Source organism: Garra rufa, chromosome 23 (assembly GCF_049309525.1).
Source record: "Garra rufa chromosome 23, GarRuf1.0, whole genome shotgun sequence".
Taxonomy (NCBI): domain Eukaryota; kingdom Metazoa; phylum Chordata; class Actinopteri; order Cypriniformes; family Cyprinidae; genus Garra; species Garra rufa.
The window spans coordinates 33,807,827-33,827,706 of record NC_133383.1 but is presented as its reverse complement, the minus strand read 5'-3'; the positions used below and the strand labels follow the sequence as shown (position 1 = coordinate 33,827,706).

Genomic DNA, 19,880 nt, shown 5'->3' with positions numbered 1-19,880 from the left:
ATCATCCGGATCGTTACATGTGAAGGCGCTCTGGCGTAGTATACGCAAACGCCGGAAACGATCTGTCGCGTGTATACGACAATCATTGTTTACACAGTGCACAGAGATTGTGGGTATAGCGGCTATTTAAAATGGTAATTACTTTCGCTTATCCTGATTGTTCAAACCAGTTTAAAGCTAAAAGATTACGTCTGCTTGCGCAAACTCATCCGGGACTTTTCACTGATTTCCCCTTACGGCGTTTGCGTATTCTACGCCAGAGCGCGTTCACATGTAACGAACCGGATGAAACGCTTGTGCTCATGACAGATGGACGTGGCGGTGTATCAAAGGTAAAAAATGATATAAATACTGTCCAGTTTCTCGCAAAAAGCGATCGTTTCGTGTCTTAGGACATCAATGCATCGTCACGAGCCGCAGGGTGTAATTTGGATTTGTCTGTGCATGTTTTGTTATACTTTTAAAGGACTGGTGCCCATCCACTGCCATTATATGACTGACAGACTGAACCACATTGCGTTAAAAATCTTCGTTTGTGTTCTACTGAAGAAACAAACTCACCTACATCTTGGATGCCCTGGGGGTAAGCAAATATACATCAAATTTTCATTTTTGGGTGAACTATCCCTTTAAGACCCTAAAGAATCATATGAACTTGGGAAAATGGGAATTCGATGACCCTGGGTTTTCGCAAAATATCTTTTGAGCAGTTTGTAATGTAGCTATCCTTCAGTGTAAACAGTCTGCAAAGTTGTTAAAGGTGTCACCGGATGCAAAATTCACTTTTACATATTGTTTGAACATAAATGTGTGTTGGCAGTTTGTGTACACAACCACCCTACAATGATAAAAATCCACCCAGTGCTTTTTTTAAATCCTTATAAATCATAACCCCTTTTTCAAATCAAGCCATTCTCAGCTTCTTGGCTGTGTGACATCACACTGACCAAGGCCACTCCCGCAATAGTTGATTGAGTGAGCTGTGAACTGTCCGCCATGGTTTTGATGCCAGTGCAGGAGTAGACAAGAATGTCTCAGATTGAGCAATTGAGGTGTTTAGTTGTTGGATGCAATAATGAACATAGCAGTCAAGAGTGAAGACGAGATAGATGCGTGAAGACGCAGAGGATTAAAGGAGTAGTTCACTTTCAGAACTAAAATTTACGGATAATGTACTCACCCCCTTGTCATCCAAGATGTTCATGTCTTTCTGTCTTCAGACATAAAGAAATTATGTTTTTTTTTTTGAGGACAACATTTCAAGATTTCTCTCCATATAATGGACTTCTATGGTGCCCCTGAGTTTGAACTTCCAAAATGCAGTTTAAATGAAGCTTCAAAGGGATCTAGAAGAAGAAAGGTCTTATCTAGTGAAACAATTGGTTATTTTCTAAAAAATTTACAATTTAGATACTTTTTAATCTCTACACAGAGTACACATAGAGCTAGAAAAGACGAGCATTTGAGGTTAAAAAGTATATAAATTGTAATTTGTTTTAGTAAATAATCAATTATTTTGCTAGATAAGATCCTTCTTTCTTCGGCTGGGATCATTTAGAGCCCTTTGAATCTGCATTTTGGAAGTTCAAACTCGGGGGCACCATAGAAGTCCATTATATGGAGAGAAATCCTGAAATGTTTTCCTCAAGAAACATAATTTCCTTACGACTGAAGAAAGAAAGACACTTCTGAAAGTGAACTGCTCCTTTAATGTTACTTTCGTTCTTGAAGAGAATGCGCCCACCAATCTACATAAATGCATCTATGTTCACGCTAATCATTAGTGATCAAGCTTCACCTACAGCAGAAGTGAGTACACTCTTAAAAATAAAGGTGCTTCAAAAGGTTCTTCACAGCGATGCCACAGAAGAACCATTTTTGGTTCCACAAAGAACCATTGAGTCAAAGTGTCAGAATAGAAGAAACCGGATTCAATAGCGAATGCAAATAAAAAAGTTTATTGAGAGGCAGGCAAAGAACAGGTAAGTGAGGGACTGGTCGAGCCACGTGATGGAACCCCAGGTAGCGCAGGATCAGAGGGCAACCGAGAGCAGAGGATCAGGAAGCAGGAACGGCGAGAAGTCCCGACGAGCCGAGTCCAGGAGGGGCGAAGACTGAGGGAAAACACAGGAGACTGCCACAGCACGGAGACAACACCAAACGATCTGACAACAAGAGACAAGCAGAGCGATCTTAAGTAGTGGTACTGATGAGCCGCAGCTGAACCTGATCAGCTCATCAGCGACCAGAACCACACCCACATACACACGCGCTCAGACACAGACACGCATCCAACACACACACACACACACACACACACACACACACACACACACACACACACACACACACACACACACACACACACACACACACACACACACACAGACATGCAAAATGAGTAAATGAACCCATAAACCGTGACACAAAGGTTCTTTAAAGAGGTCATATGATGGGGTTTCTTGTTTTCTTTTGTCTTTGGAGTGTTACACGCTGCATAAAAGTATACTTTTATATACTAGAAAGTGGGCCAATGTAGTCCCAAGGAGCAGTAAAATAGTACACTTAAAAGTATACTACTAGTACACTGATATTTGTATACTTACTACATGAAGTATACTTAAAAATATACTTGAACTTTACTTAAGTATACTTAATAAAATAAACTTGAAGTATACTTCTTTTTGGTAAGGGATGGTATGCATGGTGTGTGTGTGTGTGTGTGTGTGTGTGTGTGTGGGACAATAAGCAAATGCAATGCATAATAGCTGCCTCCCAACCATCATGTGTGTGTTTTGGGGTTTTATGTGTAGAGTTTAAAGAAAAGTAGCCATAGTTCCAGAAATCCTGTTTTAGCAATTGTCAAAGCTGTAAAACAAGAGCTATAGAGCAGTGATGTGTGGCCACTGTATATGTTGTAAAGCTTCACATGCTCTCACTGGTTGTTTTGGTAACCGGACTCTCGTGGAGGAGGGTAGAGATGAGGCTTGCTGTACCAGGCACTATCTTTCAGGTGGGAGTAGATGAAAACCAGTGCTTTGATATTAACCTTCCATTCCTAACCGTTCCCATATATTTCAGATGCATTTCAAAATATATACAAATTGCCAAAAAAACATTTTTGCTATATGGGTTCATCTCTCACTAAGCATTTTTCTGCCACAATTCTTAGTGTTTCAGTAATTCACTGTGATGAACTAAAGACAATAAAGCACTGGAATATACACAGATACGACAAGAATAAAGTACTGTTGAACTTAGTAGTCAGAATGAAGGGCAAGATGTAAAACACACACACACACACACACACACACACACAGATATAGGAGAGGGTTGATCCTGAGGGAGTTCAGTTCCCTATATTCTTCCCTCATCTGTCATCATGGCCTTATTTCCATGAGTAGTGAAACAGCAACTGCTGTTATTATATAAAATACCAGAGTCTGTCCTCAGAAAGCTTTCTGACAGAATGAAAATTGAATACAGGCCATCATGCATGTTTTTCGTGAAAGCCCAAATGTGATTTCTTAACACTGAATTAAAATGTAACTCAACTTAAGGCGAGACACTGCAGGCAAAGGCTGTTTTTTCATGCACCATTTTGGACTTTTTGGTGTTTCATAAAGTGTTTTTTCAGACTGGTGGAAAGAAAACATCTGAAAGACACTGTTAAGTGTTTCTTTTGTAGCACTTCATCTATTTGTATCAATAGATTTCAATTACAATCCATATTTTTAAATGCTGTTTTCTCAAAATGAGTTTTTTCTTCTACACTGAGCCATAAATCTCCACTTCAGTAGCACTTACACACACCTAACTTTACATTTTTATTCCTGTCGATATCCTGAAGGTTTTTACAGAGCGATTTGTTCATACATAATTTGCTTGATTTTATACAACATTTTATACTACAGGGGCGTTGAATGCTTGAATCTGATTGGCTGACGAATGTTCTAATGGTGTGCATTATTTTCAGGGAAACGCACGGCGAACATAGTTCCAGGCAGCTCTTGAACGCATTACATGGCTATATCACTTTGCCACAGGGCTTCAGTTATTTCCAAAGGTCCTTACAGCCTAAAACAGCTAAATAACCAAAACCCACAACGCGATACTGGCCAAACAAATAAATACAGTTAACAATAGGATAAAAACTACAGATTATTTCCATGTTTTTGCCACAATATTAAGTTTTATTAGGTTTGGAAAGCACATACTCTATTTCTCCCACTCTCTCTCCCTCACAGATGCACACACATACAGTTTGCATGCATTTTGTATTTCTCAAAAGCAAGGTAACAACAGTGTGGTCTTGAAGAAAATGAACTTAAAGTTTAACGATACTCAATCACGTTTGAGTCACAGACTTGAGAAAGGTAATTTACGAGCGTAATCTCTCTCTCCCTCTGTCTTGCCGTCTGTCTGCCTGTCTGTCTAAACTTCATTATTAACTGCATTAGTTTGCTTTTAATGGCTCAAGCGTCGTTTTAAAATTACGTTTTGGAACTAGCAACGAAGGGTTGAATGAGCTCCGTAAGAAATTAATCCTACTCACAGTTGCATTTTAAGGACAAAAACCTGACGAATGTCTCGAAATATATCATCTGATCGATGTCTCGAGGTGTGGTAACTGTAAAATTGAAGTCAAGAATAATTGACTTTGGTCCGTTGAATTCTACGAAAATAATGCACACCCGAGGTGGTGATGCGGCCACGATGCGAAGCTGACACCACAGCAAATCCACCTCTGAATGGCTGAAGAAAAACAAAATGAAGACTTTGGAGTGGCCTAGTCAAAGTCCTGACCTGAATCCTATTGAGATGCTGTGGCATGACCTTAAAAAGGCGGTTCATGCTCAAAAACCCTCCAATGTGGCTGGATTAAAACAATTCTGCCAAGATGAGTGGCCAAAATTCCTGCACAGCGCTGTAACAGACTCATTGCAAGTTATCGCAAACGCTTGATTGCAGTTGTTGCTGCTAAAGGTGGTTTTTCCTGAGACCTGAAGCCTTTCAGTCTGAGGCACGATGCTGTTTTGTCCTGTGACTGATGCCTTTTAGTCTGAGGCATGACGCATTGTCATTGTATGACTGAGGTCTGAGGATGTCCTAAAATGTACACCATATTTAAGGGATTTCCCACAACCTAATTAAAGCCAGTAGAATCTTTCAGACATGTTGCTATGCAGGGCTCGACAATAAGGACTGCCCGATGGCCCGGGGCCAGTGTGCGAGACGCTCGGGACAGTAGACAGGATCGTCACTGGCCCGATCGGGCCAGTGCTGTCTTGTCACTACAGTTTAATTTGCCTGCGACTGTTTGTCAAATTCGAGCAAATACAGTCTTAGAATCGAGAAACAGCTTGTGTTTTTAAGCCTTTAAATGGTACGTTCTCTGTGATGTCGTGAACACCATATTGCTTTTCGGTTCCTCTTATCTGATTGGAAGTTGTGAGGACTGTATTTTTTCTGTAACCTGGCAACAACCAGTACCAGTGATGGGAAGTTTAGTTCTTTTCTGCGAACCGGTTCTTTCGGACAGTTCGTTTCAAGGAGCCGGTTCAAAAAAAACGGTTCACCAGTTCTTTTACGCTATAACGTAATGACGTCATTAACGTAATTACCATCGTCCCGCCCGGGCCAGGACTCAAGTCAACATTCAAATAAAGTCAGTAGCTAATAACTTAAACATAATTTTAGTCTGACAAGTTACTGACTTTTTTTTTTTTTTTTTTTTGCATCTAAGCACCCATATACAGTTACATGCAGTGATCATATGAGTAAGTTTTGCAAGTCTTGATATAATAAATTATAAGATAAATTAATTCTAATCAGAAACACGTTCAGCTTACTATGCACATGCACAATCCATAAATATTTATTTGTTATAAACATACATTTCACCAGATCCCCTCATTCAAGTCCTCAGTTAACAGCGCTCATAGCATTAGCGCAGAGACAGTGGTAAAAAAAGAACAGGAGCTTGTTTATGTTTGGCAGCTGCACAAGTCACGCATGCGCACAGTATCAGCTCATCGAATCTTAAATCAGACGTGTCCAAAGGAAACCGGTTCTCGTTCAGTGTACTGGTGATCCGAAAGAACCGGTTCTCGATTCAGTGTACTGGTGATCCGAAAGAACCGGTACTCGATTCAGTGTACTGGTGATCCGAAAGAACCCGGTTCTCGTTCAGTGTACTGGTGATCCGAAAGAACCCGGTTCTCGTTCAGTGTACTGGTGATCCGAAAGAAACCGGTTCTCGATTCACTGTACTGGTGATCCGAAAGAAACCGGTTCTCGATTCAGTGTACTGATGATCCGAAAGAACCCGGTTCTCGTTCAGTGTACTGGTGATCCGAAAGAACCCGGTTCTCGTTCAGTGTACTGGTGATCCGAAAGAACCCGGTTCTCGTTCAGTGTACTGGTGATCCGAAAGAACCCGGTTCTCGTTCAGTGTACTGGTGATCCGAAAGAAACCGGTTCTCGATTCACTGTACTGGTGATCCGAAAGAAACCGGTTCTCGATTCAGTGTACTGATGATCCGAAAGAACCCGGTTCTCGTTCAGTGTACTGGTGATCCGAAAGAAACCGGTTCTCGATTCAGTGTACTGGTGATCCGAAAGAACCCGGTTCTCGTTCAGTGTACTGGTGATCCGAAAGAACCCGGTTCTCGTTCAGTGTACTGGTGATCCGAAGGAAACCGGTTCTCGATTCAGTGTACTGGTGATCCGAAAGAACCGGTTCTCGATTCAGTGTACTGGTGATCCGAAAGAAACCGGTTCTCGTTCAGTGTACTGATGATCCGAAAGAACCGGTACTCGATTCAGAGTACTGGTGATCCGAAAGAACCCGGTTCTCGTTCAATGTACTGGTGATCCGAAAGAACCCGGTTCTCGTTCAGTGTACTAGTGATCCGAAAGAACCCGATTCTCGATTCAGTGGACTGGTGATCCGAAAGAACCGGTTCTCGATTCAGTGTACTGGTGATCCGAAAGAAACCGGTTCTCGATTCAGTGTACTGGTGATCCGAAAGAACCCGGTTCTCGTTCAGTGTACTGGTGATCCGAAAGAACCGGTTCTCGTTCAGTGTACTGGTGATCCGAAAGAACCCGGTTCTCGTTCAGTGTACTGGTGATCCGAAAGAAACCGGTTCTCGATTCAGTGTACTGGTGATCCGAAAGAACCGGTTCTCGATTCAGTGTACTGGTGATCCGAAAGAACCGGTTCTCGATTCAGTGTACTGGAGATCCGAAAGAACCCGGTTCTCGTTCAGTGTACTGGTGATCCGAAAGAACCCGGTTCTCGTTCAGTGTACTGGTGATCCGAAAAAACCCGGTTCTCGTTCAGTGTACTGGTGATCCGAAAGAAACCGGTTCTCGTTCAGTGTACTGGTGATCCGAAAGAAACCGGTTCTCGATTCAGTGTACTGGTGATCCGAAAGGAACCGGTTCTCGTTCAGTGTACTGGTGATCCGAAAGAAACCGGTTCTCGTTCAGTGTACTGGTGATCCGAAAAAACCCGGTTCTCGTTCAGTGTACTGGTGATCCGAAAGAACCCGGTTCTCGTTCAGTGTACTGGTGATCCGAAAGAACCCGGTTCTCGTTCAGTGTACTGGTGATCCGAAAGAACCCGGTTCTCGTTCAGTGTACTGGTGATCCGAAAAAACCCGGTTCTTGTTCAGTGTACTGGTGATCCGAAAGAACCCGGTTCTCGTTCAGTGTACTGGTGATCCGAAAGAACCCGGTTCTCGTTCAGTGTACTGGTGATCCGAAAGAAACCGGTTCTCGTTCAGTGTACTGGTGATCCGAAAGAAACCGGTTCTCGTTCAGTGTACTGGTGATCCGAAAGAAACCGGTTCTTGTTCAGTGTACTGGTGATCCGAGAACCGCTGCAACCGCTTCATGACTCGAGAACGACAACCGCTCTGGCAGCTGCTCTGCATCATCAGCTCTCTTTTCACAGCCGTTCAAACACTGTTTGAGTAACTAAATAACTCGGGAAATTAGTTTATTTCGAATCAGAGGGTGTGTCGGGCACGTTGAAAAGTAAAAACCTTTAAGTAATTTGTGGATTAGTGCTTACTGGAGACGCGAACCGTTTCAAACGATTCAGTTCGATTTGGTGAACTGGTTCGACCGGTTCACTAAGAAGATCCGGTTAAATAGAACGATTCGTTCGCGAACCGGACATCACTAACCAGAACAGCGAAGAGACGGCAACATGGCGGCAACATCAAATTATGAAGCTAAAAAGAAAACGTCTGTTTCTAACTCGCATTTGCGACTAAAAATTACTATGTGCGACTGTGAAAAAAATATTTAGGAGCACCATGTGCGACTGAACCAATCAGCATATTTGTGTTTGCGCTGAGGGTGAGCTTCAAAAGTTTCTACACGTTTTTGCAACGTCACAGACATTATCTGACCAATCCTTTCATAAATAAAGTGTAGAGAGAGTGTAAATAAGAGACTGATTGTGCAGTAAGTTAGAGAGCACCGTTGATTATAATAGAGCTTTGTGATATCGCAAACTAAGATGAGTGACAGCTTTTAATATTTTTTTGTGGGAGTTTGTAAATGAGGTACTGATTTAATACAACAGTTAAATAAACAATAGGTTATTATTAAGTGACTTACATTGTCTGACTATAACACTATTTTGTCATCAAAAGTAATCTGAAACAAGTCACAACTGAGCCGCTGCGCATCTCCATTCAAACACAGCGGTGTTTCGCTTATGAATGAGCATGCATTTTTAAATGAATCTAGTGAAATGATTCAATTTCCCATTCATAAAGACAGTCACTTGCTTTATTCCTGAATGAACCATCCGTTTGAACGAATCAAATGAATATGATTCAGTAATTAAATCAGTCTCTTGCCGCCACCTGCTGGCAGATCTCTGTATTCAAAATTTTATATTTAAATCATTAATCTCAACATGAATTTATGAATTTGATTGCATTCATGGCACCTCTGAGCCTAATTAAATAAATATATGAAAAGGTAAAAACAAAGGTAAAAAAAAAAATCATGGACAACCAAACTTTTAACATAAATTCTGCATTTATGTGTAGTTAACTGGTGATCTGGGACCATCAACCTGGACATACTGTTGTGCATAAATTTATCACAATTATAATTTTTTTAAATTGTCAATTGTATTTAAGGAAAAGTGTGTGTATACAGTTATATTTGGCTTTTGACACATTATTTAAAATGTGGCTAAGAAATAGCTATTAAACCAGTGAAAATTTTGGCAGGGCAAGTAAAAATCGGGCCGGTAGAAAAAATCCTTAGCGTTGAACCCTGCTATGTGAGGTCTGTGTCTGTAGAGGAATAAGAAAAAAAATATTTTTGTCTGGACCTTCATACAGCTGTTCAAAACAAGACCAACCTTTTCCTAACAATGCTCAACTGATTAAAACCTATAATAAAAAACGCTTTCTCATAGTAGGAGCAATTGTATTAGTATCAAGATAATAAAAATAAAGGTGATATTAGTCAAATTCAAGGTCAAGGTCATATTAGTCCATTTCAACCGATTATTTTAATGAAATAGTTTTAGCTTATATTTACATGACCATTTTTAATATTTCACTTGGCCTTGGTTTTGAAACCTTTATGCCACCACTCTACAGGAGTCTGATATTACAGATTTAATATCAATCCACCCATCAGGGGTCCAGTTTAACCTTCCAGTTTATCCAAGTCAAACTATCGCTCAAACCTACATGGACCTACAACCACCCACCCCACTCTTTGCGTCACACTTTTCCTTTCATTAGCTGGAAACAATAATGTCTATCCACAAAGCTGTTTCCTGCCTTTGACCAAACTGGCCCCCCATTTCTTTGAATAACTATGGAAAGGCACTGCTTTGTGCATTGGTGCACTGTTTATGTGATATTCCACAGGAAGATTTCCATTTAATGTTTTTTTTTACAATCCTGTTTTGCAGTCCTGACTTGATTTGAGGCAGATCTGAATCCATTTGGCTAAACTGCAGTATGTCCACATTGGCAGAGAGAAGTCATATCACAAGAAGAGAAAGTTATGACATTTTTAGTACAGGTTATACAGTCAAAAATACAATAATAATTACAAAGAAAATAATAAATAGTAAACTTCCAGATGAACCATTCACAATAAGATTATCATGCATTAAGAAACTTTATATGCATTAATGGGTCCATTTTTATTTAATGCATACTTTATCAATACAAAATGACTCCAATAAGCAAGTCAATCAGTGCCTAGTGCAATTTCCCCTCTTCAGTAGCTTTCAAATGTCATTTGCTCTTCTGCATATTCAAATTTGACTTGCCAGAATAATGTGAATAGCCTAAATGCAAATGAAGTTTGAGAGCTACAGCAAATATATATATGTGTGTGTGTGTGTGTGTGTGTGTGTGTGTGTGTGTGTGTGTGTGTGTGTGTGTGTGTGTGTGTGTGTGTGTGTGTGTGTGTCCTTGTATTTATCACGTTATGGGGACCAAATGTCCCCATAAGGATAGGAATACCAGTAAATTTTGACCTTGTGGGGACATTTCTCAGGTCCCCATGAGGAAACAGGCTTATAAATCATGCACAATGAGTTTTTTTGAGGAAGTAAAAGTGTGCACAATCTCCTGTGAGGGCTAGGTTTAGGTGTAGGGTAGGTGTAGGGCGATAGAAAATACGGTTTGTACAGTATGAAAACCATTACGCCTATGGAATGTCCCCACAATTCACAAAAACAAACATGTGTGTGTGTGTGTGTGTGTGTGTGTGTGTGTGTGTGTGTGTGTGTGTGTGTGTGTGTGTGTGTGTGTGTGTGTGTGTTTACATATACCTGCTATTAGTGAACTTGCTTTATAAAAACTTACTGTATTTTTCAAGTTTTATTTGATAATGCATGTGGTGCAGAAATTATACACTTGCCATTTAAGTTTTATTGACCCTTACCTATTAATTAGCTGCCAATTGATTAATTAGTTGGCATAGTTTTTAACAGCTGAAGAGTTGGAATGATAAGTGGATTTGTGATGACTTTGGATTAAAATGCCAATGCCAAATTAAAGTATAACATAATAATATGGAAAATAATGTGTGATTATCCGAATGTTGTGAATTCATTGTATCTTATCCATATATGATTTTATTTTGCACAGAAATGTAGAAATTAAGCATGATTTTCTGATTTACAAATCTCTCACTGTAGTGTTTAATCTGCAACTCTCAGTAAAAATCATAAAGATAGAAATATGTTTAATGTAACCTTTAAGAACAGGGCCTAACAAATCCTTCTCTGTTTTATTCATTATTTACCATTTTTGTCTTTCTCCTTTTATTTAACCCACGCTTGGGATGCTGACATTACACACGTTGAGGCAGAAATACTTTGTGTCGTGGTCAACGTGAGCAGGAAATGCAGAAGCTGCAGGAAGCCTGACTGGCTAAGAATAGCGCTTACTGATGGAGTGAATCTACTTAAACAGGAAATTGCTTCCTCCAGCAGCCCTCGCCCTAAACCAATACTCTGCTTACTTACGTTCAACCGGCCAACAGGACTTCTGCTTTACAAAACGCATTTTCGCTGATTCAGGGATTTGCTGATTGCAGTGATTTTCCACTGCTTGCAATTCAAAGAAAAAACATACATGTACAGTCAATGCACCATGATGACCCGGAAAACAATGCATTTATCTTTTAAATATATGTGGTTTATTCCAGTTTTTATCTGTATTGTCATTAAAATGATACATTAAGTATACTCTTGTGAAAAAAGTGTTCTTAATTTAGTGAATATGCACTTGTAAAGTTCTTCAAATTTAAAAAAAGTTTATTTTTAAAACTTGCAGGTAATATTAATGACATAAAAGGCCACTTAAATACTTAAAAGAGAGTAGTACCCTTACGAAAAAGAAGTTTATTCAAGTGTGCTATTACTGTAGTATACTTTTTTTAAACAAAAAAAAGGAAAGTACTTTCAGTCTACTTTTTATGTACTTCTCAGAAATGTGCTTCATATACTTCTCAGAAATATATTTAAAATGATTTGACTTATACTTAGAAAAAGTCTAAATATATTTGAGCTATACTTGTGCTCTGAGAATTCGTGTTTTTATTGTTCTACGCTAGGGGCGCTATTAAACATCTTCTGGACAGAATTTCCAAAACACAAGTGAAGAAGAAACAACAGATGCTTCCACATATAATCTAACACAATCGTCACACTGTAAAAAGTTTTCACCAGTTTCAACTTAAAAACTTAAGTTTAGCAGCTGCCTTAAAATGTTAAGTTAAATCAACTAATTTTTACTGTAATGAGTTAAAATGACTTGTAGTTTTAAGCTGCTTTAACTTAAAAACTTAAGGCAGCTATTGAACTTAGATTTTTAAGTAAAATCTGGTGAAAATGTTTTACAGTGCAGACATAAAACAACATCAAAACCAGAGATATGTAAAACTGTGTAACGCTATGGAATAAAATGTCCACTCATGAAGAGGTAATAATGACTGTCAAGCTTTGGGGTGTTGATCAACTCCATCTACGTTTTGATTATCATCAGTTGTCTTTTTGTTCAAATTTTTTTTTATTTTTTTTTATTTATTTTTTTATTTATGAAACTTACCCACATTCAAGTGTTTGTAAAAAAGAATGCATGAAGCTAGAATAAGATGTTTTTGTTTACTAGCAGATACCCTGTTCTTTCTTTTGATGTTCAGATATTCATATAACAAAATATATACAAATTAATACCTAAATAGGGACATAGTAGTATACTTAAAGTATGATGTAAAGTTCACTTAAAGAAACCCTACTAAACTACTAAACTAGTGGTTTACTGAAACTATACTTCAAAGTGTACTAAACATGCATAAAAAGTATTTAATTTAGTATTTAATCAGGATTCCTATAAGTTCACTTGTAGTACAAACTGAAAACATAGATGTAAACTAGTTGCGTACCGGCTGAGCCCCGGCACATAGATTGCAGGACTCGACACTTCATTAACGCTACACAAGTACCCTAACCAATTAAAACATCAAAAACAAAAAATAACACCAAAACGCAAACCAAAATCACGACACTCTACCACATGAACAGCTAATTCAATCGCATGTGAATAAATGCAAATATTCCCTATAAACACAGAGTAAAGACACTAGCTATGTTTGCATCCATAAATGCGAATTTAAATTATGCGCAAAACTGGAACATCGCATAAACATTTGCGCATAAAGCAGCGTTTCCATCCAACAAGACAAAGAGAACAAAGTCATCACTTGCTGACAAATTTCCACTAAATATCACTAATAAAACTAGGATAAGTCACTGAAAATAATAATTTTCATATAAATATAATTAAATGAAGGGATCAGTGAGCATTTTACTTTTACTTTTACTTTCGAATTCGGCGTCCATTGATTGAATGGACGACAACAAAACAGTACGACTAACTCACTTAGTCTATATTAAACAATATACTATTAATTTATTAACAAAAATAAAATAACTGTTTGTCACGTATCTGGTCTATCCTGTCATCATGAACTCTTGCACTACACATCATGGACTTCATTCCCCACAAGCCACTGCACTAATCACTGCATTCTCCTGGCCCTTGTTTCTCACTGCACTGATTAGTTCTCATAGCTGCACCTCATCACACTGACTGCATTTAAGCTTCACACACACACAGCCACCTTGCGAAGTCTTAGGCTGTATCCGAAATCGCCCCCTATACCCTCAAATAGTGCACTATTTGAGGGGACAGCCATTTTAAGTGGTGTTCGAAACCATAGTGAACGTTCCCGAGTGCACTCATTCAATCCCACAATGCACCGCAAAAACGAGTGTACAACCGATGTACGCTCAACAGCTAGAGATAACCCATAATGCACCGTGAGAGTCGCGCGCCGACTGAATTCCCGCGTCTCGCCAGACGATGGCGCCCGCAGCTGAATCATCCATCCATTCGCTTGTCCACTGCATAATACAGCATACAACACGGGTACAAATTCGTTGTAAATTGATTATTAAATTGTTTAACCAGGGTTTATATGTAAACTCCTTGACATAGTTCAAGATAAATCCTTTAATCTAACTACTCGAACTGTCCGTTTTAAATGATTGTTAAACAGTAAGCAATACTATGCAAAAGCGGCAGTCCTTCCGGTGCACTCAGTGTCCGAATTCACTCACTCGTTTTCACTCACTCCTTCAAGTGGACTGAATGAGTGGACTAATGTAGGGAATAGTGAATGAGGGTATAGGGGGTGATTTCGGATACAGCCTTATTGTTCCTCCTGGTCTGTATTTCTGAGCGTTTATTCCCGTGTTTGATTTCCTGTGTTTTTGATTCCTGGACTCCTTCCCGTGTTTTGATTCTCGCTGCCAGCCCCGACCTTTCTGCCTGTTTTGACCACGATTTCTGCCTGCCCCTTTGTGTTTGTTTTGTCTCTAATAAATGCTGCAAATGGATCCGCACGTCTCTGACCCTCCATGTGACAGAAGACTTCGCCGCTACAAGGATCCAGGAGCGAGTATGGTGTCATCCGGTTCCAGCACGAACACCACTGTACAGATCATGCGTCTCAAGCAGGGTGAGCGGACTATTGAGGAGTATGCGATGGACTTCATCGAATTGGCTAATCAGTCTACTATGGATGATGGTTGCCTGATGATTTTTTTCCGTGGAGGACTCTTAGAGCCTTTGGCTTCACTGATGCCCACGTTTGAACCTGGCTGGACTCTACAAACTTACGTGGACATTGCTCTGCAAATGAGTGGCTCTCCCTTTACTGTGGGAATCAAGGATGACAACAATGTTCCCACGGTAAACACCCTTCCAGAGCCTGTTGACAAGATGGCCGCCCTTCTAGAGTCTGTTGACAAGATGGCCTCCCTTCTAGAGTCTGTTCGCAAAATGGCTGCCCTTCCAGAGTCTGCTCTCAAGATGGTCACCCTTCCAGAGCCATTGCACAAGATGGCTGCCCTCCCAGACTCTCCGCTGGTTCAGCCCAGCCTTCCAGAGCCTCCGCTGGTTCAGCCCAGCCTTCCAGAGCCTCCGCTGGTTCAGCCCAGCCTTCCAGAGCCTCCGCTGGTTCAGCCCAGCCTTCCAGAGCCTCCGCTGGTTCAGCCCAGCCTTCCAGAGCCTCCGCTGGTTCCGCCCGGCCTTCCAGAGTCTCCGCTGGTCCCGCCCGGCCTTCCAGAGTCTCCGCTGGTTCCGCCCAGCCTTCCAGAGTCTCCGCTGGTTCCGCCCGGCCTTCTAGAGCCTCGGCTGGTTCCGCCCAGCCTTCCAGACCCTCCGCTGGTTCAGCCCAGTCTTCCAGAGCCTCCGCTGGTTCCGCCCGGCCTTCTAGAGCCTCCGCTGGTTCCGCCCAGCCTTCCAGACCCTCCGCTGGTTCAGTCCAGCCTTCCAGACCCTCCGCTGGTTCAGCCCAGTCTTCCAGAGCCTCCGCTGGTTCAGCCCAGTCTTCCAGAGCCTCCGCTGGTTCCGCCCGGCCTTCTAGAGCCTCCGCTGGTTCCGCCCGGCCTTCTAGAGCCTCCGCTGGTTCAGCCCAGCCTTCCAGACCCTCCGCTGGTTCCGCCCAGCCTTCCAGACCCTCCGCTGGTTCAGCCCAGTCTTCCAGAGTCTCCGCTGGTTCCGCCCGGCCTTCTAGAGCCTCCGCTGGTTCAGCCCAGTCGTCCTGAGATTCCTGTCTGCCCGGTTCTGGTCACGGAGGCCATGCATGGACTGTTCCCACCCACCCTCCCTGCTGCTCCAGTCCCGCCACCTCTGTCTCCTGACAGTCCCTCTGCTCACCCACATCCCACCTTCGGTGCAGAGGACTTGCCGTGGGACTGCCAGTCTCCATCGGTGTCCAGACTGAAGGATCCCTCACCATCACCTCCAGTCTCAGAGTCCTGGACTCCACCTCGGCCCTCCGACCCTGCGGCTCCACCCCGGCTCTGTGCTCCCTCGTCTCCGTTGTCGGCCGTCGGCCCACCAGCTCCACCGGGCTCCATCGTCTCTCCGGCCCCGCCCCGGTCAGTCGTCGCCCCACCTTCGCCTCTGGACTCTACTCCTCCGGCTGCGCCTCGTCACTCCGTCCTGCCGGCTCTGTGGACCTCCTCCCTCCCGTGGGCACAGCCTCGATCCTCTGTCACTCCGGCTCCGCTGCGTACCTCCGGACCTCCATCTCCGCCGGGGTCGCCAGAGCCTTGGGTTCCGCCTTGGTCCTCCGGATCCTCTGTGTCGCCCAGGACCATCGACTCTCCAGTTTCGCCTCGGGCTCCACCGGCTCCACCTCCGTCGGTCGGCCCCAGGCAGGAGCCAACCCTTCCTCCACCATGGCTTCTCCCTCCGTCGGCTCCGCCTCAGTTCGTGGTTCCAGTACCCCTACATGGACCTGGCCCTCCATCCCTCCCCCTGTTCCGCCTCCGCTCCACCACCCTCCAGGTTGTATTAGGTGGTTAGAGCGTCTGGAAGCCGCTCCTTGGGGAGGGGCTCTGTCACGTATCTGGTCTATCCTGTCATCATGAACTCTTGCACTACACATCATGGACTTCATTCCCCACAAGCCACTGCACTAATCACTGCATTCTCCTGGCCCTTATTTCTCACTGCACTGATTAGTTCTCACAGCTGCACCTCATCACACTGACTGCATTTAAGCTTCACACACACACAGCCACCTTGCGAAGTCTTATTGTTCCTCCTGGTCTGTATTTCTGAGCGTTTATTCCCGTGTTTGATTTCCTGTGTTTTTGATTCCTGGACTCCTTCCCGTGTTTTGATTCTCGCTGCCAGCCCCGACCTTTCTGCCTGTTTTGACCACGATTTCTGCCTGCCCCTTTGTGTTTGTTTTGTCTCTAATAAATGCTGCAAATGGATCCGCACGTCTCTGACCCTCCATGTGACACTGTTAAATAACTTACACAAAGTGTAGCCTATTTATATAGGCTATATATAAAAAACAGGCCTACTGAAAATCAGCAAACACGGTGGAATAAATAAGAACTGAATGTTCTTCCAATGAGATTCCAAAATCACCTTTTAGATAAACGGCAACAGTCAACAGGCCTTTTTAAAATCCAAAATATAGGCTAGCCTACTCGACTCCAGCCGCGGATCTGTGATACGACTGTTGAGCAGCCATGTTCAGTTTTTAATTGCACCGTTTCTCTAACTGAACTAAATGATTTTTGTTACTATGAAAAAATCAAAACGTGGTGGGCAAGTGACTGGTGAAGGAAACATTTCAGAATGACCAATACAACATTTCTGATGCTGTGAGACAAGATGGGTCTGCTGGTTAGTAGAGTTATCCCGTTCTATCAGTGCAGAGTCACATGATTTTATAGCATGGAGGAATTTATTCGGTAAAAGTATTTCCATCATAGTTTATGCACATTTATTCTTAATAATTTTTTTATGCCTATTTTTAGAATTTATGCGCATTTTCGCGTTTCCATCCAGAGATTTTTATGCGATATTCCAAAATGCGCATAAAAATAGGTGGATGGAAATGTGATGCGGTCCTGGCGTCGGCTTCCTTTTAAATAGGTTTAATGATTGCGCCTGACGCGGCCACGCCCGCTCTGTCAGGCAGATGAAAAAATAATTATTGATTACCAACTTGAATCAGTACATTATAATGAAAACAATACCTTAAAGTGGTATCTTTAAACCGATGAACCCCTTGAAACTTTTCAGTCCAAGAATTAAGTAAATGAATGCATTCAAACAGTAAGTTCAAAACGGCTCTACAGAAAAAAACGTCCGATTTCATGAGAGATTGCGGAGAATCATTCAGCGTTCAGTTCTATTTCAGCAGCAAAAATAATTTCAAAGACAGCTAACCCAAAGCGCATTTCAGAGCAACCAGACGATTCATTGCTGAATAATTTGTTTCGTAATTTGTCTTGAACAAATCAGTTGAGTCAAAGTTTCATTATCCAATGCACAAACATCTGATAAATCAGTCGAATCGAGCAACGAATCGTTGAACAACTCACTCATTAGACACTTGCCGTCACCTACTGGTGTTTTAATTTGGTTTAAAAATATAATCCACCCCATAATTTCTTGTGTCATTTAAAAAAATACTTAAAACAATCTCAACAATACTCTCAAAAACAATCCTAACATTATTTAATTCAGTTGTTCATATTTCATATTATGTAATAGAATTTATAGATCAAATGTAAGAATTTTAAATGAAACATGCAGTATTAATGAAGTTAGGGGGAAATATAAATGTAAAAAGAAATTAACTTGAATTAAATAAAAAAGTGCAGATTTATGTCACAGCTGAGCTGATATATATATAGCCTGCCACCATAGAGCCCCCCCACAAAACAAATCCCAATTTAACCCCTTAAAGTATACATAAAAGCAGGGTGCGATTTGACGGGGGGATGGGGGGTCTATGCATCCCTGCTTCTGCTGAATTATTTTTTATCCGTGGTGGGGATAAAACGTCCCGCGAAGCAGCTGCTACGTCCCGATCTGAATCAAATGATTCGCCATACGCACTTTGAAGTCGAACGTTCTGAATCAAATGATTCGCGATTCGATTGGAGCGCTTCGAAACAGTGAATCTTTTTGCGCCGCAGTGGTTTACTGATTCGGAGTTTCCAAACAGCTCCGTTGATACTTTGCTCACCTTCTCTATAAAATGTATTCGTCATTTGAAATTAAATCATTACTATTAATAGGCCTAACTTACGATGTTTTTTTAAAACTGTGATCACATAATACAGCTTTCGTCGTCGTATTAAAAACATTTCATGACCTGACACTCATTATCTGGTTCTTGCCTAAAAAGACCGGTATATAATGCGCGTTGTTAACAGATTACACTACAGTTTGGTTAACTTCTGCCTATGGAGTGAGAGAAAAAAAGTTTTCAAAAGCATCCCCCCCTCTGTTTTTTTCACAAATCGCACCCTGCATAAAAGTATACTGTTACATACTAGAAATTGGGCCAATTTAGTCCCAATGAGTACTGAAATAGTACACTTAAAAGTATACTACTAGTACACTCATATTTTATAACTACTACATAAAGTATACTTAAAAATATACTTGAACTTAAGTATACTTAAAATAAACTTAGGTTTTAAAATAATAATAATAATAAATAAGAATAATAACCTAAAGAATGAGAAATAAATAAATAATAAAACTGGGAAAATTGTTACAGTAGGTTTTCATAGTTTTCGACATTTATTTCAAAAGATCAAGAAAATAATATGAGATGATCCCTTTAAGTTGTATGACACCGTGCACGTAGGTAAGTTCCCAAAGGAGTCCCTCACACTTTGCGTATGACCCCTCCCATCGACCCAAAAGCCCCGCCCTTTCATCCTCCCCCAAATTCCCGCCACTCCCTCTCTCATAGAATCTATTAAGTGGCAAAAATTCAGAACAGAAAATGGCGACGGCGGGGAGCCGGACGTCGTCGTTAGGCGGATTATTAGACTCCGGTAGCGGCACAAACGTCGGGAACGGACTTCAGGGCAGTTCCAGCGGCTCCACACTTCCGAACAGCAGCGGGAAAGTGAAGAGAAATTCCGGGGAGAGTTCACAGTGGAGGCGGAAAGTGCGGAGTGTGGATCTGGATAAATGCGAGAGCGGGACCGCAGCGCTGCACTTCCTCACGGTGTCCGGTCCCGGCTCGATCCAGACCGCCTTACTGCAGCAGAGCCTCGCCGACCCGCCGCTCAGCGACAAAACAAGCAATAATCTGTGTAATAGTGCTCAGGAATGGATGAAAAGCTCTTTAAAGAGCAGCAGTGAGAGTCCGAGCGCTGATCATGGAGGAGCTGCTGCTGCTGCTGTGGACGTGAACGCTTCACACAACAGGTAAAAATAACTCCTAAACTCTTCTTCAGACGTGTTTCT

At 41.8% G+C, this 19,880-nt stretch overlaps 1 protein-coding gene across 1 annotated transcript in view; it reads left to right on the top strand.

Annotated features, from left to right (window-relative positions):
* Nucleotides 1-19,410: 19,410 nt before the first annotated feature.
* Nucleotides 19,411-19,880, top strand: part of map3k1 (mitogen-activated protein kinase kinase kinase 1, E3 ubiquitin protein ligase) — a 97,660-nt gene continuing 97,190 nt past the window's right edge. Inside the window, exon 1 of the mRNA XM_073829292.1 lies at nt 19,411-19,841. Coding sequence (XP_073685393.1) covers nt 19,411-19,841 — 431 coding nt within the window. The remainder of the gene's footprint in view (nt 19,842-19,880) is intronic.